At 36.9% G+C, this 15,242-nt stretch overlaps 1 protein-coding gene across 1 annotated transcript in view; it reads left to right on the top strand.

Annotated features, from left to right (window-relative positions):
* The window catches only part of LOC136856824 (coiled-coil domain-containing protein 102A), a 237,678-nt gene extending 225,315 nt beyond the window's left edge, over positions 1 to 12,363 (top strand). The window contains exon 8 of the mRNA XM_067134976.2: positions 12,251 to 12,363. Coding sequence (XP_066991077.1) covers positions 12,251 to 12,257 — 7 coding nt within the window. The 3' untranslated portion in view covers positions 12,258 to 12,363. The remainder of the gene's footprint in view (positions 1 to 12,250) is intronic.
* Positions 12,364 to 15,242: the final 2,879 nt, after the last annotated feature.

The raw sequence follows: 15,242 nt of genomic DNA, 5'->3' as shown, positions 1-15,242 counted from the left end.
TTAGGGATTGGAATAACTTACCAAGGAAGATGATCAATAAATTTCCAATGTCATTGAAATCATTTAAGAAAAGGCCAGGAAAACAACAGATAGGGAATCTGCCACCTGGGCGACTGCCCTAAATGCAGATCAGTATTGATTTATTGATAAGCACATTAATTTCTAATAACTACACTACAATAATTTTAAACTACATTCGGATGTATCCTAATTACAATAGAATATAACTGCGCACAAACAGAAATTAAAATTGCAATTAAATTTGAAAATCGCAAGAGCTACTCAAGGATTACACAACAAAACTAAATGTGTAGACAACTATTGTTTTTGCTTAATTACCCTACTCTTCTCTAAGTTAATAGAAATTAAAACTGCCGTTTACTTAAATGCTGAAATATCGAAAGGGTTACTGTAGGCAAGGATAACACACAAATATAGCAGGCAAAATACTATCTAATAAAATCACTACACTACAAGGGGAGATAACGAGGAAGAGATAGGAGATTATAAAGTGTACTTGACGGGTGTTAGAAAGGGAAGTGCAGAGTCTGGGGTAGGACTCTTTATCAGGAATACCATTGCACGCAACATAATTTCTGTTAGGCACGTAAATGAGTGAATGATGTGGGTAGATTTGTCAGTTGGAGGAATTAGGACTAGAATTGTCTCCGTGTATTCACCATGTGAGGGTGCAGATGAAGATGAAGTTGACAAGTTTTATGAAGCATTGAGTGACATCGTGGTCAGGGTCAACAGCAAGGATAGAATAGTGCTAATGGGTGATTTCAATGCGATGGTTGGGAATAGAACTGAAGGATACGAAAGGGTGATTGGTAAATGTGGGGAAGATATGGAAGCTAATGGGAATGAGAAGCGTTTGCTGGACTTCTGTGCTAGTATGGGTTTAGCTGTTACGAATACATTCTTCAAGCATAAGGCTATTCACTGCTACACATGGGAGGCTAGGGGTACCAGATCCACAATAGACTATATCTTAACCGACTTTGAATTCAGGAAATCTGTTAGGAATGTACGAGTTTTCCAGGGATTTTTCGATGATACAGACCACTATCTGATCTGTAGTGAACTAATTATCTCTAGGCCTAGGGTAGAGAAAGTGAAATCTGTCTGCAAACGAATAAGGGTAGAAAATCTCCAGGACGAGGAAATTAGACAGAAGTACATGAATATGATTAGTGAGAAGTTTCGAACAGTAGACAGTAAGCAGGTTCGGGATATAGAAAGTGAATGGGTGGCATACAGGGATGCTGTAGTAGAAACAGCAAGGGAATGCTTAGGAACAACGGTATGTAAAGATGGGAAAAGGCGAACATCTTGGTGGAATGATGAAGTGAGAGCAGCTTGTAAACGTAAAAAGAAGGCTTATCAGAAATGGCTCCAAACAAGGGCCGAGGCAGACAGGGATTGGTATGTAGATGAAAGAAACAGAGCGAAACAAATAGTTGTTGAATCCAAAAAGAAGTCATGGGAAGATTTTGGTAACAACCTGGAAAGGCTAGGTCAAGCAGCAGGGAGACCTTTCTGGACAGTAATAAAGAATCTTAGGAAGGGAGGGAAAAAGGAAATGAACAGTGTTTTGAATAATTCAGGTGAACTCATAATAGATCACTGGCGAGGTGGAGGGAATATTTTGAACATCTTCTCAATGTAAAAGGAAATCATCCTGGTGGTGTTGTGGACAGCCAATCTCATGGGGAGGAGGAAAATGATGTTGGTGTAATTATGCTTGAGGAAGTGAAAAGGATGGCAAATAAACTCCATTGTCATAAGGCAGCAGGAATAGATGAAATTAGACCTGAAATGGTGAAGTATAGTGGGAATGCAGGGATGAAATGGCTTCATAGAGTGGTAAGATTAGCATGGAGTGTTGGTAAGGTACCTTCGGATTAGACAAAAGCAGTAATTGCACCTATCTATAAGCAAGGGAACAGGAAGGATTGCAACAACTATCGAGGTATCTCATTGATTAGTATACCAGCCAAAGTATTCACTGGCATCTTGGAAGGGAGGGTGCGATCAGTCGTTGAGAGGAAGTTGGATGAAAATCAGTGTGGTTTCAGACCACAGAGAGGCTGTCAGGATCAGATTTTCAGTATGCGCCAGGTAATTGAAAAATGCTACGAGAGGAATAGGCAGTTGTGTTTATGTTTCGTAGATCTAGAGAAGCATATGACAGGGTACCGAGGGAAAAGATGTTCGCCATACTGGGGGACTATGGAATTAAAGGTAGATTATTAAAAGCAATCAAAGGCATTTATGTTGATAATTGGGCTTCAGTGAGAATTGATGGTAGAATGAGTTCTTGGTTCAGGGTACTTACAGGGGTTAGACAAGGCTGTAATCTTTCACCTTTGCTGTTCGTAGTTTACATGGATCATCTGCTGAAAGGTATAAAATGGCAGGGAGGTATTCAGTTAGGTGAAAATGTAGTAAGCAGCCTGGCCTATGCTGACGACTTGGTCTTAATGGCAGATTGTCCCGAAAGCCTGCAGTGTAAAATCTTGGAACTTGAAAATAGGTGCAATGAATATAGTATGAAAATTAGCCTCTCGAAGACTAAATTGATGTCAGTAGGTAAGAAATTCAACAGAATTGAATGTCATATTGGTGATGCAAAGCTAGAACAGGTCGATAATTTCAAGTATTTAGGTTGTGTGTTCTCCCAGGATGGTAATATAGTAAGTGAGATTGAATCAAGGTGTCGTAAAGCTAATGCAGTGAGCTCGCAGTTGCGATGAACAGTATTCTGTAAGAAGGAAATCAGCTCCCAGACGAAACTATCTTTACATCGGTCCGTTTTCTGACCAACTTTGCTTTACGGGAGCGAAAGCTGGGTGGACTCAGGATATCTTATTCATAAGTTGGAAGTAACAGACATGAAAGTAGCAAGAATGATTGTTGGTACAAACAGGTGGGAACAATGGCAGGATGGTACTCGGAATGAGGAGATAAAGGCTAATTTAGGAATGAACTCGATGGATGAAGCTGTACGCATAAAGCGGCTTCCGTGGTGGGGTCATGTGAGGCGAATGGAGGAGGATAGGTTACCTAGGAGAATAATGGACTCTGCTAGGGAGGGTAAGAGAAGTAGAGGTAGACCAAGACGACGATGGTTAGACTCGGTTTCTAACGATTTAAAGATAAGAGGTATAGAACTAAATGAGGCCACAACACTAGTTGCAGATCGAGGATTGTGGCGACGTTTAGTAAATTCACGGAGGCTTACAGACTGAACGCTGAAAGGCATAACAGTCTATAATGATAATGAATGTATGTATGTACAGTAGAGTCTCGCTCATCCGACCTTCGCTTATCCGACATTCCGTGTTATCCGACACTGGTAGGCTTCATTTGAACTTTAGGTAGAGGCAATTCTGGGACCCCCGATGTGGAGGGTGCGACCGTGGGACAAGCACTGACTGTCATGTGGAAGGACCGGGTTTTCCTCAAGGACAGGTGCAGCGAGTTTTCAGTCATTGTTCAGTGTAGTATTAGTTGGGTACGGATGTTATAGTTTTCATATCCTCTAGGAGTACGGGTGAGTAAACGGAAGAAAGTAATTGTTTCTGTGGAAGACAAGTTGACTGGGTTAAAGAGACTGGACAAAGGAGAAACTTTTCAAAAAGTGGTTTCAGATTATGGTGTTGTACGTGTTACAGTGGGAGACTGGAAACATAAGAGGGAAGAAATTGAAAAGTGGTGCTCTACCAGAACAATAAGTGATGCACCTGAAAATAAGAAAAACAATGAAAAATGTGAGTACGAAAAAGTAAGTGAAGCACTATTTCTTTGGTTCACTCAAAACCGGAAAAAAGGCCTGTCAATATCTGGCCCCATTCTGCAATATATGTCGGTGTATTTCCAGAACGGGTTTAATAAAATGGACCGTAATTTTACTGCCAGTGCTGGGTGGCTTGATCGGTGGAAAAAAACGGTACGACATTGGGCAACTTAATATCTATGGAGAAAAACTGTCAGCTAAATCTGATGAGGTTGTGAAATTTAAAAGGAAATTTCAAGAAAGATTAACCAGTGATCAGATTTTTAATTGTTATGAGACTGGGCTAAATTTCAAGTTGCTGCCATCAAAACTCTCGCAGCCCAAGCCAAGACGTCTCCACCTCGCTACAAGCGTAGTAAGGAAAGAGATTTACTGTTCTTGCCTATAGTAATATTACTGGGAACTTAAAAGCAACCGTGCTTATGATCGGCAAAGCAAAGAAGCCTAGGACATTTAAAAACATTTCTGTTAATGTTCCTGTCCATGTTCTTCCCCCCTAACGTGACATCATTATGCCGCCAATGGACCAAGGTGTGCTGGAAATGTTGAAGAGGAAATATCGGCGGAAACTCCTTTCATCCCAGATAGAGAAAATGGACAATGGTTAACGACATGATAGAAAATTTAAAGCGAAACAATATGAAAGACGTGGCATATTGGATAGCGCAGTCTTGGGAAGAAGTTGAAACAACAACATTAGAATGTTTTGGAACATATTGTTGAGTGAGGTTGAATATCGAGAGGTGGTACAAGAAGACATGGAAAACATTGTTCCCTTACTGAATTGCATTCCTGTCTGTGAGGATGCTACGACTCAAGATGTAAGTGCTGTGCTCAAGATCAGCTGTTTGAACTAACTGACCCTGACATTATTCGTTTTGTGAATGCTAACGAAAATGTGAGTGATGAAGAAGAACGAGGCATTGCAGAACAAAAGGAGAAAACGATGACTCACAGTGAAGGATTATCGTCGATGGCGGGATCTCGCACCAAGACAACGTGAATCAGCAAGCAAGCAGACATTGTTGACAAGTTTCTTTTCGTAAGACATTTGGAATGTTTTCGTTCAATACTGCATCTACTGTACAATTGAATTGATAAGTCAATAAACAGAGTACTGTAAGACATAATAATACAGTACAGCCTTCCTGTTTGTTTTACTTCATTTTCAAAGATATTCTGTATTATCTAACATTTTCGGTGATCCGACGTACTCCAGGTCCCGTTTAGGTCGGATAATCGAGACTCTACTGTATGTACAATTCTCAACTGCATTTAAAATACTTGGTATTTTGTCGGGTTATTATGGTATTATTTTCTGCCTACGCGCTAACAGAAGATAAATTTTTACTCTACTAGACAAATATTATGATTGTGATTACAATAATTCCTAATAATGTAACTACACTACAATGATTCTAAACTGTGTTTAGTCATATCCAAATTACAATTGGTTAATTGAAACAACAGAAATTTTGTCGAGACTAAATCCTTATTAGAAAGTATTTTCATTTTATTCCTATAAGCTAATAGATTTGGAAACTGCTCTTAAATGCTGAAAGATCAAGGGTGAAAATATAAATTAAACTGCAGACTTGAACTACTTACTCAGAACTACAATTATTCCTTAAATAGGCCCTAGCCACTGAAATAGGAAAATGTATTTATTAAAAGCATTCTTCTTGGTGTCAAGAAAAAGAAAAATAGGCAAGTAGGCAAAATCCAAGCCCTAATGATGACACTGTGGTATCTTTAGAGGGCTGAGATTTTCCAGAAATTGAGGAGAAAGTAATGCAAGCTCTGGATGAACTCTTCCTCTACTGTGATGCTAACCATCTAAGGCTACATCCAACTAAATATAAACCAGTGCCTTTCACTTTACAAGCAGGCAAGCACGAAGAGGACACCAAAATACCTGGGTATCATACCGGACAGTCTTCCTGGCATTTAAACAGCATTGTGCCAATATAAGGTGGAAAGTAGCAGCTCAAAATAACATCATCAGGAAGCTTGCAAATAGGAACTGGGGTGCCGGCCCCCAAACGTTAAGAACCTCAGCCCTGGCATTGTGTCAGATCGCCACTGCTAACAAATAACCATGCATTACGCATCATATATGCTTCCTCACCTCATACTTCTTGTCCAACTCATTGGCTGATTGGTCAGCATACTGGCCTTCGGTTCAGAGGGTCCCGGGTTTGATTCCCGGCTGGGTCGGGGATTTTAACCTTCATTCTTTAATTCCAATGGCCCGGGGGCTAGGTGTTTGTGTTGTCCCCAACATCCCTGCAACTCACACACCACACATAACGCTATCCTCCACCACAATAACACGTAGTTCCCTACACATGGCAGATGCCGTCCACCCTCACCGGAGGGTCTGCCTTACAAGGGCTGCACTCGGCTAGAAATAGCCATTGGAATAATGACAATAAGTTAATTTATTAATTTGACCACCTAATCAATACAATAAGTCTTGTCTTTGTTGATTTACATTGACATGTTAACTGAAATGGTACATGTTTCGCCTTGTATATAGGCATCATCAGCTATTGCCTTAACCTTGAAATAAAATCAGGCACCTGATTTACATATAAATGAAATAAAACTAATTTATAAAAAGCCTTGAAGAGATTTAAACTAAAATTAACAAAAATTTACGTCCTGTGTCCCTCATATGGTTGGCCATTGCGGAGAATTTATTGTGTTTTGTGCATTGTAATGCTCGGCGTATCTGGTGGAGAAGCTGCGGCCAGTTTGGCCAACATAAGAAAAATTACATGTAGAGGATTTTAATCTGTATATCCCTATTGTAACTATTGTCTGTGATGTTAATAGAGTTATGATTAAAGAATAAATTACGATTAGTGTTCGATTAGTTTTCGACTAGAATGTCAATAAACCCATATTCTTAACCATGTTTTAGCATCGCATCAAATTGAGATGGTCCATAGAGGTCCAGTTTAAACATCGTTCATCAACCTTCAACTACAACTTCAAATTTTTTCATCAAAGTGAACCATAACTTCACCATATGCCATTGACTTTCGACTTTTATCTCATGTAAACAAATAATATTACATGTCTCTTGACCATCCTTCGACATTATTTTATTCAACATTATTTTTTTAATAAATATGATTTTGATCGTCATTCTCATCATTGTCTAATTGTAACCGCTGGTCGGTCAATATAATTTTATAGCAATCTTATCACTTGTTTATAATAGACTGTTGCTTTGTTCATTTTACTTATAATAGTAGCCTTTTAATGTCAATATTGCAAATACTTTCACCGATTGTAAACTCCTCACTCACTGCAATATCTTTAAAACCAACATTGTACTAGTCTTTTACCATATGTTAATTTTTGTTAATTTTAGTTAAAGTCTCTTCAAGGCTTTTTATAAATTTTATTTTATTTATATGTAAATCAGGTGCCTGATTTTATTTCAAGGTTAAGGCAATGGCTGATGATGCCTACATACAAGGCAAAACATGTACCATTTTAGTTAACATGTCAATGTAAATCAACAAAGACAAGACTTATTGTATTGATTAGGTGGTCAAATTAATAAATTAACTTATCGTTATTATTCCAATCAAATATCATCAACACGGATCAAAAATGTTATTTATCACATGTAATAGAAATAGCCACATGAAATTATTATATACCTCATACTTCTGACTTAATTATGTAGATAACAGAGTGCTGGTATCTCACTCCTATTTACTTCTACATCTTTGTAGGAAGACACTGCATGACTGCTATTATATTAGTAATGTAGTTTTGTTTTTATAAGTAGATCTGCTAAAATGAAATGAAATCTTTCCAGTTTAGTGTTCTCCTTTGTTGATTGGAATAGAAGAACCTGTGATCATGCGTCGGACACCACTACTGATCACTAGAGGAAACTAATAAACCAGTGAAAATTTTAATTTAATAATAATACATGGCATCTCTATAGGGTTGGTGGTGACCTAATGAGGATGAAATGAATGGCTAAGACGTCATAAACACACAGTCTCCAAGCCAGGGGAATTAAGAGTATGAGGGGGTTGATTCTGAGAATTGAACTGGGTGCATTGGACCAAAGACAAGCATTCTATCCATTTAGCCACAAAGCTGGACTTTAATTTGCTAAACCTTAGGCTACCTTCTCCACTGATCAGGTGTTGATTATTGACAGTAGCAGACAGCCTTGACAGCATAACAGGCTACTTCATTGGCTATTGGCTACAGCTCAAAGTGCTTAAGGCTTCACGAGCATTAAACCAGCTATCAAAAAGGGATAACCTAAGTCTAGTGGTAGCCCACATCTTGATCCCAACATATGCCACTGGGTGCAGACCATGTGCTAAGCAGATAATATTGTTGTATTCACAAAGATGCACCTGCGAGATACCGTCAGTTGTGTACACTGTTTTATTTAAAAATTATATACACATTAATAAGCAGACCCGGCCAACAACTGGAAACTGCAGATGATGATGATACACATTGATAGTTGCACATCAAATGAACCACCATCTTGAACTCTATTGACTGCCACATTAGCATGTCACCCAACTACGGAACACTTGGTACCAACACAGCATAACCACTTCAACGGCAAAACCACAACATGAGTTCACATACTTAACTCGACTAACATCTCTCACTAACAACTCAACTTAACAACCCAAGACCGTCCTTTTATATACTTTGCCTCACCAGGCTTCCAGAAAAGTATGACACAACATGCTTTCTCGTCTTCTTGAGTCTCCAATAACCTATATAGAAATGAATAGAACATTCTGTAGAACTCCAGTGACAAAGGCGCGTTGTTCTAGACTCTCTTACCCTGTGATGCAAAGCATTACATCGCATTTATACATCATATTTACAGGTAATAATAAATTATATACTATTAATTATGTGTTATTACATTAAATAAAGCTGTATTAATAAATAGCAGAAGTATCGTGACATAACCTCACATGATCTGTTACACAAGACAGATCATACAGTACACAAATAATAAATGATACAACCATGATTTACACCAAATACAGTCTATACTGACAATCTGTCATACATAACTATGTACATAATAATAATAATAATAATAATAATATCACCACCTACTAATCGAGCTCGATATTTCCATTATTTACCCATGGATTTAGAGAATTGTTTCCAAGTTATACTAGTCCATTATACATTTGCATCAATATGCATAAAGTTGTGATAAAATACTTGTAGGGCGTTTGCTGCCTTCAACATATAAGCAACTGCATCTGTGACCATAAGCACCTTGCAATAATTATTTTTCAGTTTCAGTTGGCCACAGTAGTTGCAGAGAATCGTTTACAAATCTTGCTATTGTACTCTTGTTACTTTTTTCCAGCACTTTGCATGCAAGAAGATGAGGTTTGCTGGGTTCGTCTGGATGTAGCTTACCAACTATGAAATTCGCTATGCACCGGCCACATTTAATGGTTGTTTCATTCACTGATATCCAGATACAGTGTCCTCCAATGTTAGAACAGATTGAGTCCATGATAGATCCATACAAAGTAGGTAGATAATTTTTTCTACGGGTTGACTCATCTGGAATATTTTGGTTTACACAGTATTTCTTTAGGAATGATTGTAGAACTGGACTGTTTAATTTATTCCATGGAAATGTGCTATATACTAAAGCCTTACAAAGAATGGCTGAAAATGTATTGTCCCCATCAAATTTGGTCATAATTAGATTATTTGCTACAGGCCCGCATTGAAAATTTTATTACTTGACAAGAGCTGGATTTTGTCATTCAGTGAGCCATGTTAGTGTGTCAGGCTAGTTTTTACCGGTTCAGAAGGAGCAAGTATTGATCTATTCTTCGATCTAGTGAAGGGGGAGATCACGTGACGGACAGGTTCCCTGAGGCTACAGCGCGCGTGCCTGACCAGCAAGCCAGCTCAATCTACAAATTTCTGGAATAGTCGTAGCCAGTTGAAAGAGACATGGTCGTCTTGGAAAATTACACGCCCCGAGCCAAAAAGTATAAAACTTTGTGCGCACATTAAATCACTCTCTTACTTATTCTGCTCTGCGCTGCTCTGATCTGCTGATGTTACGTACTTGCTGCTTGTCGAACCACTTGGGACTTAATTAAATCCTACGGATGATAATCTTCTCCGCTACTTGTGACTGTAGTAATTCAAAGTAGAACTTCACTGAGTGGTACTGAAAATTTAGAGGATTCGAGTTAAGTTTATTTCTCCATGCGATTAGTGAACATTTTGACTGGTGTGTGCATATTTGAATGCTTGTTGTGTTAGATACAGCTTAATTCTATGTGCATGTGGCAAAGATCCAGCTCAACAGATCTTCGACCACCTCAAGATGAATCTTGTTTCTTCAATAATCACCATAATTTCATTGTGGGACATCAACTGCTGTGTCTCCATGAGCTGCTAAATATGTAAGGCAATTCTGGCTTGGAGAAGGTGAACAAAAGGGAAATGCCGGAATGAATTGGACCTCAGCCAGGAGTACCCGCTAACATTTGAGTATCCATTTATTGTATAATATCTTTCTCATCTATGTAATGACTAGGTGATCTTTCCTCCCTAAATCATAGTCTATTAGTATTTACTGTAGTTTGATTTATTTCCATTTTCCATTCTTAAAGGTGGCGAGGTAGAGGAGTTACCTCTGTGACTGAAATTTTTGAACTCTATTAGAATAGTTTCTGTAGTTGATCTTTTGAATGGTTTCTCAAGTGCAGGATTTTATGTGTAAAAATCATTGACCTCACGTTAAACTTTACCTGATTTACATGTGATGTTTGAAATATCGTGATATGGAATTATACCTGATTTTGAGAAGTAGTGTCGAATTCAGTGTCATCCATGCTTTACTTACAATTCTTTAGGATCGTGTCATCCATTTTTATGACAATTTCAAGAGGACTGATAGACTTAATAATCATTGATAATAATAATAATAATAATAATAATAATAATAATAATAATAATAATAATAATAATAATAATAATAATAATAATAATAATAATATTTCAAGTGTGAGACCGGGTTAAAAATGTAATTTAATGGTTGTGAGCCATAAACTGAGTTAGGATATTTGATGTGGTCTGTTAATTAATTGCACCTGGAATATTGGTGATCCTGAGGGATATAATTAGAATAATTTGTTGCTTGTGTCTTTGTACAACAGTGAGATGTAATAAATGTTGAGCATGTGTTGAATGCCTTTCATGAGTGTAGGGAATTATAATAAATTGATTGAGGCTCACGGACTCTGTATTTGCGACTTGATAACCCATGTGATGGTGATGATTATTTAATTCTATTGGAATCTTCAAATAATTTCTGGATTTTAGATGGATCGTCATCATTCTTAAATGATAGACTCAATGAAAATGATAACTCCAATTCGATCACTGGTCACTAATTAAGATGATTATACTAATGGACATAAGTTCATCTACTTGATCTTACTGACCCGACCATGTTTAAAAATAATGGAATAACTAATTAAGTCAGGATTCGTATGTAAATAATGTACATAAAATTTGTGTTACCCTTGTGTGAATGAGATGAGTGAATGAAGTAGTTAGAAATATTTTCAAGTGTTCATGTTTACATTGTGCTCTAATCTAGTCATGCGTTCACCATGATGACTCAGATTATTCCAGCGTTGGTTTGCCACAGTGTTTATTTGATTGAAGTGTGCTTTAAGGAAAAAGTTGTTGAGATTAGGTCCAAGTAAGACTAGATTTGAATTTATTTTCTTTTAAAGCTGATTTAGTTGAAAGATCATTTAGTAAAAAATCAGCAAAGGCAAGTGATTTATTAATTTTTCAATTGATTTACACATGATTTATAATTCATTTTCAATGGATTTATAATCAATTTTCAATTGATTTCTAATTGATTTTCAAAGAGTTTAAATGCTGTGCAGATAGAAATTAAATGTCTACAGATGACATAGTTAACTTGTAAGCCAAGGAGGTAACAAACAATAATAATAATAATAATTAAATAATTAATTTATTTAGCAAGTGAGTCATGATTAAATTGAGAATTTGACAAATGGAATACACTGATTTGTGAACACGATCATGTGATTATCAGAACAAAATGTTATCAAATAATTCAATGACAATTAATGTTAATAATAATTAATTAATTGTAACTTTGAAGTAGACTCATGTTCAATAGTAGGACTTCAACTGATTTCATTAGCGAGTGTTACCTACCTTGAAAGTAATGTAACTGATCATTAGTTAAAAATGACCACGTGGTAAATCTTTAATGGATAAGTGGAATTTTCAAGTTCAACTTTGCTTCTGTAATAATAAATGAGATAACTGCCAGCTGATTTTGTAAATACTAATGTGAGTTATAGGAGGCAGTAAAGGCCTAATCTAAGGTTTTTTTTTTTTCAGAGCTTAACCGTTGTCTGCGTCGACGAAGATCATTTTGATTTATGTAAATTCACTACTAGAAAACATGACACAATGAAATTGTAACAAATTTTTAAATACAGCAAGAATATTTTTGTTTCGAAAAGTGGTTATGTGAATAAATGTCAGAAATGTTGTTTTAAAATTATTCTTTGTAGTTGGTCATCAATCCTTTTCCCTTAAATGCCTCTAGAAAATCGGAAAACAATGAACGTACATTCCCCTTGGGATCTCTCACTCATTGGCTGAGTTTAGTCAGGTAACAAGGGGGCAGTATTAAATGGAGGCTTCAGCTTTACATGCGTAAGAAGTAGTTGTAGTGTTTTGTTCTTCATCAGTTAATATGTTAGAAATGTTGTTTTAAAATTATTCTTTGTGTTTGGTCATCAATCCTTTTCCCTTAAATGCCTCTAGAAAATCGGAAAACAATGAACGAACATTCCCCCTTGAGATCTCTCGCTCAGTGGTTGAGTTTAGCCAGGTAACAAGGGGGCAGTATTAAATGAAGGCTTCAGCTTTACATGCATAAGAAGTAGTTGTAGTGTTTCATTCCTCATCAGTTAATATGTCAGAAATGTTGTTTTAAAATTATTCTTTGTGCTTGGTCATCAATCCTTTTCCCTTAAATGCCTCTAGAAAATCGGAAAACAATGAACGAACATTCCCCCTTGAGATCTCTCGCTCAGTGGTTGAGTTTAGCCAGGTAACAAGGGGGCAGTATTAAATGAAGGCTTCAGCTTTACATGCATAAGAAGTAGTTGTAGTGTTTTGTTCTTCTTTCCCTCCTTTGCCATAATATGTGCAGTCATTTTTGCATGTTATTCAAGTTGAAATTTATTTTCACATTTCACTTCGTTCAAGCATACTTGACAGTAGACGACAATGCCATCAGTTGAACAATCACAAACACCTGACACCCACTAATTTAATAAACTTTCTGCTGCTCTTCTCTTCATTTTGAATAAAAGATATGTAGACTAAGAGTAAAGTAACATATTAACTGATGAAACTCCTCACAAAACTAACCCTAGGCTACTGGCTTCCGAGATGATAAAAGGAATATCCCACCCCATCCCTTTCTTGAAATAGCCAGGCAGCGTGCTTGCATAAAATACTGTTATTTCATTATTTGTTACTCTAAAAGTTGCTTACAAGGGATGTCGAATGTGCAGGTGAAACCAGTTTTGTTCAAGATGTTTTAAATTATACTTAATTTCAGATGTATGTGCTGAAATATGCTCTTAAGTTTAGAATATTCCATAAATCCAATTAACCCAGAAAATATGCATTTGCATTTTCAAAAAATCCAGTCTCTACTTATTTGATTACTGTTTGCATGAAGGAGGAATGAGTGGAGAGTTGCAATAGCAGCTCCAGTATATAAGGTGAAAGGGAAGGGTGACAAACATGAAACAGATGATTCCAGGCCAGTCAGCTTGATGTGTGTAAAATACTGTTATGCTGTATAGAGTAGTAATTGTGTTGCAGGATTGTGGGCGACTGCAGGGGGACCTAGACAATATTGTGAGACGGAGAGCGGACAATGGTATGATGGTAAATGGGATGAAAAGTCAGGTTGCAAGTTTCACAAAGGAGAAAAGTCCGCTTCATTTTAATGACTGTATTGCTGGGGTGATAGAACTCGTTGAAAACACTGTAAGAACCTAGGTGTCAATATAAGGAATGATCTTTGTTGAGGTAATCATATTAATGAGATTGTTAAGAGAATTTGCAGATCTTAACAGGGCACTTGTAGCTGATGATGTTTAAAAATGAAACATGTACTACTAACTGAAGAAATTGGTTAAGGCAATAAATATATAGTATCGGTAAGGAGGAATAAATATTTATTTTAATTTATCAAATACTTCATTTTGGTATGCAGTGGGCTACCTGCTGGCAGACAATATAGACTAAACATCAACTTGAAAACAATGGCAGTATTTTGGAGAGGAAACTATGCTTTGCCAAACCAGTCCAGTCATCAGGAAATATTGTGCTGGCTCAAAGTCCCTCTAAATTCACCAGAACAAATTCCCATGAGTTGGGCATCTCTCATTTTTCAATTCAGGGAATATTCCAGTTTGATACTGACCCCTTCACATATAAATTGACAGCAGCACATGTCAAAGAATAGCAAGTACAGTTTGCTGCTTGAGCTGTTACAGAAGGAGATGCTGTGTTGCACAGCAAACAGCTTACTGATGAGATGTAGATTTACCTAAACAGTGCAGTGAACAAACTGAATGTCTGATTTTGGCAAGAAAATGAGGTGAAATTATTCTGTTTCTGTCTTATCCCATAGCATAAAAGCCAATGGCAAAAGCATTTCTTGTCTGATCCTTGCTTTTTACTGCTTTCATAACCTTATCCATTGTAATAATGAAGGGAAGTGATATAGAAAACTTCCTTTTAAGACTCTGCACTTTGGTTTCAAAACAACTTGAGCTACCTTCTTGAATTTGCAGCTCTTTGTTCCTTGATACACTGGTTTAACTCAAACTATAATTTCAATGAACACTTCTTTTATGCATCAGATATATTCTCATATGTGCTTATGTGGTTTGTGATGATATGCCTTCTCATTATATAAGAATGAAACTATAATCATTTTAGTTTTCTTTTGACCTACCACTTCGCCATTACACAATCAACTGCCACAAATCTGAAAATGTTCTGCAGTTATGAGCAGCCACTGTGATTTTTTTCCTGGAACTGGCTGAGGAATTGTGTCATAAAGTGGTCACAAACATGAAGGATGATCTCGAAGAGGTTTAGTGCTGAGAGGATGGATATATTGAATATGTAATCCATAGGGTACTGTCTAACCAAGTATATTCCATTGAGTATTTTAATCCCAACTTGCTCAGAAGATATAGTATATGAAACAATTTATAGGCCCTTTTCAGTGTAGACATGTGTTGCCCTGTAAATGCATATCAGATGATATGTTGACAATATTTGTTCTAACTGC

The sequence above is a fragment of the Anabrus simplex genome, chromosome 1 (genome assembly GCF_040414725.1).
Source record: "Anabrus simplex isolate iqAnaSimp1 chromosome 1, ASM4041472v1, whole genome shotgun sequence".
Lineage (NCBI taxonomy): Eukaryota > Metazoa > Arthropoda > Insecta > Orthoptera > Tettigoniidae > Anabrus > Anabrus simplex.
This window is presented reverse-complemented; position numbering and strand designations above follow the sequence as displayed.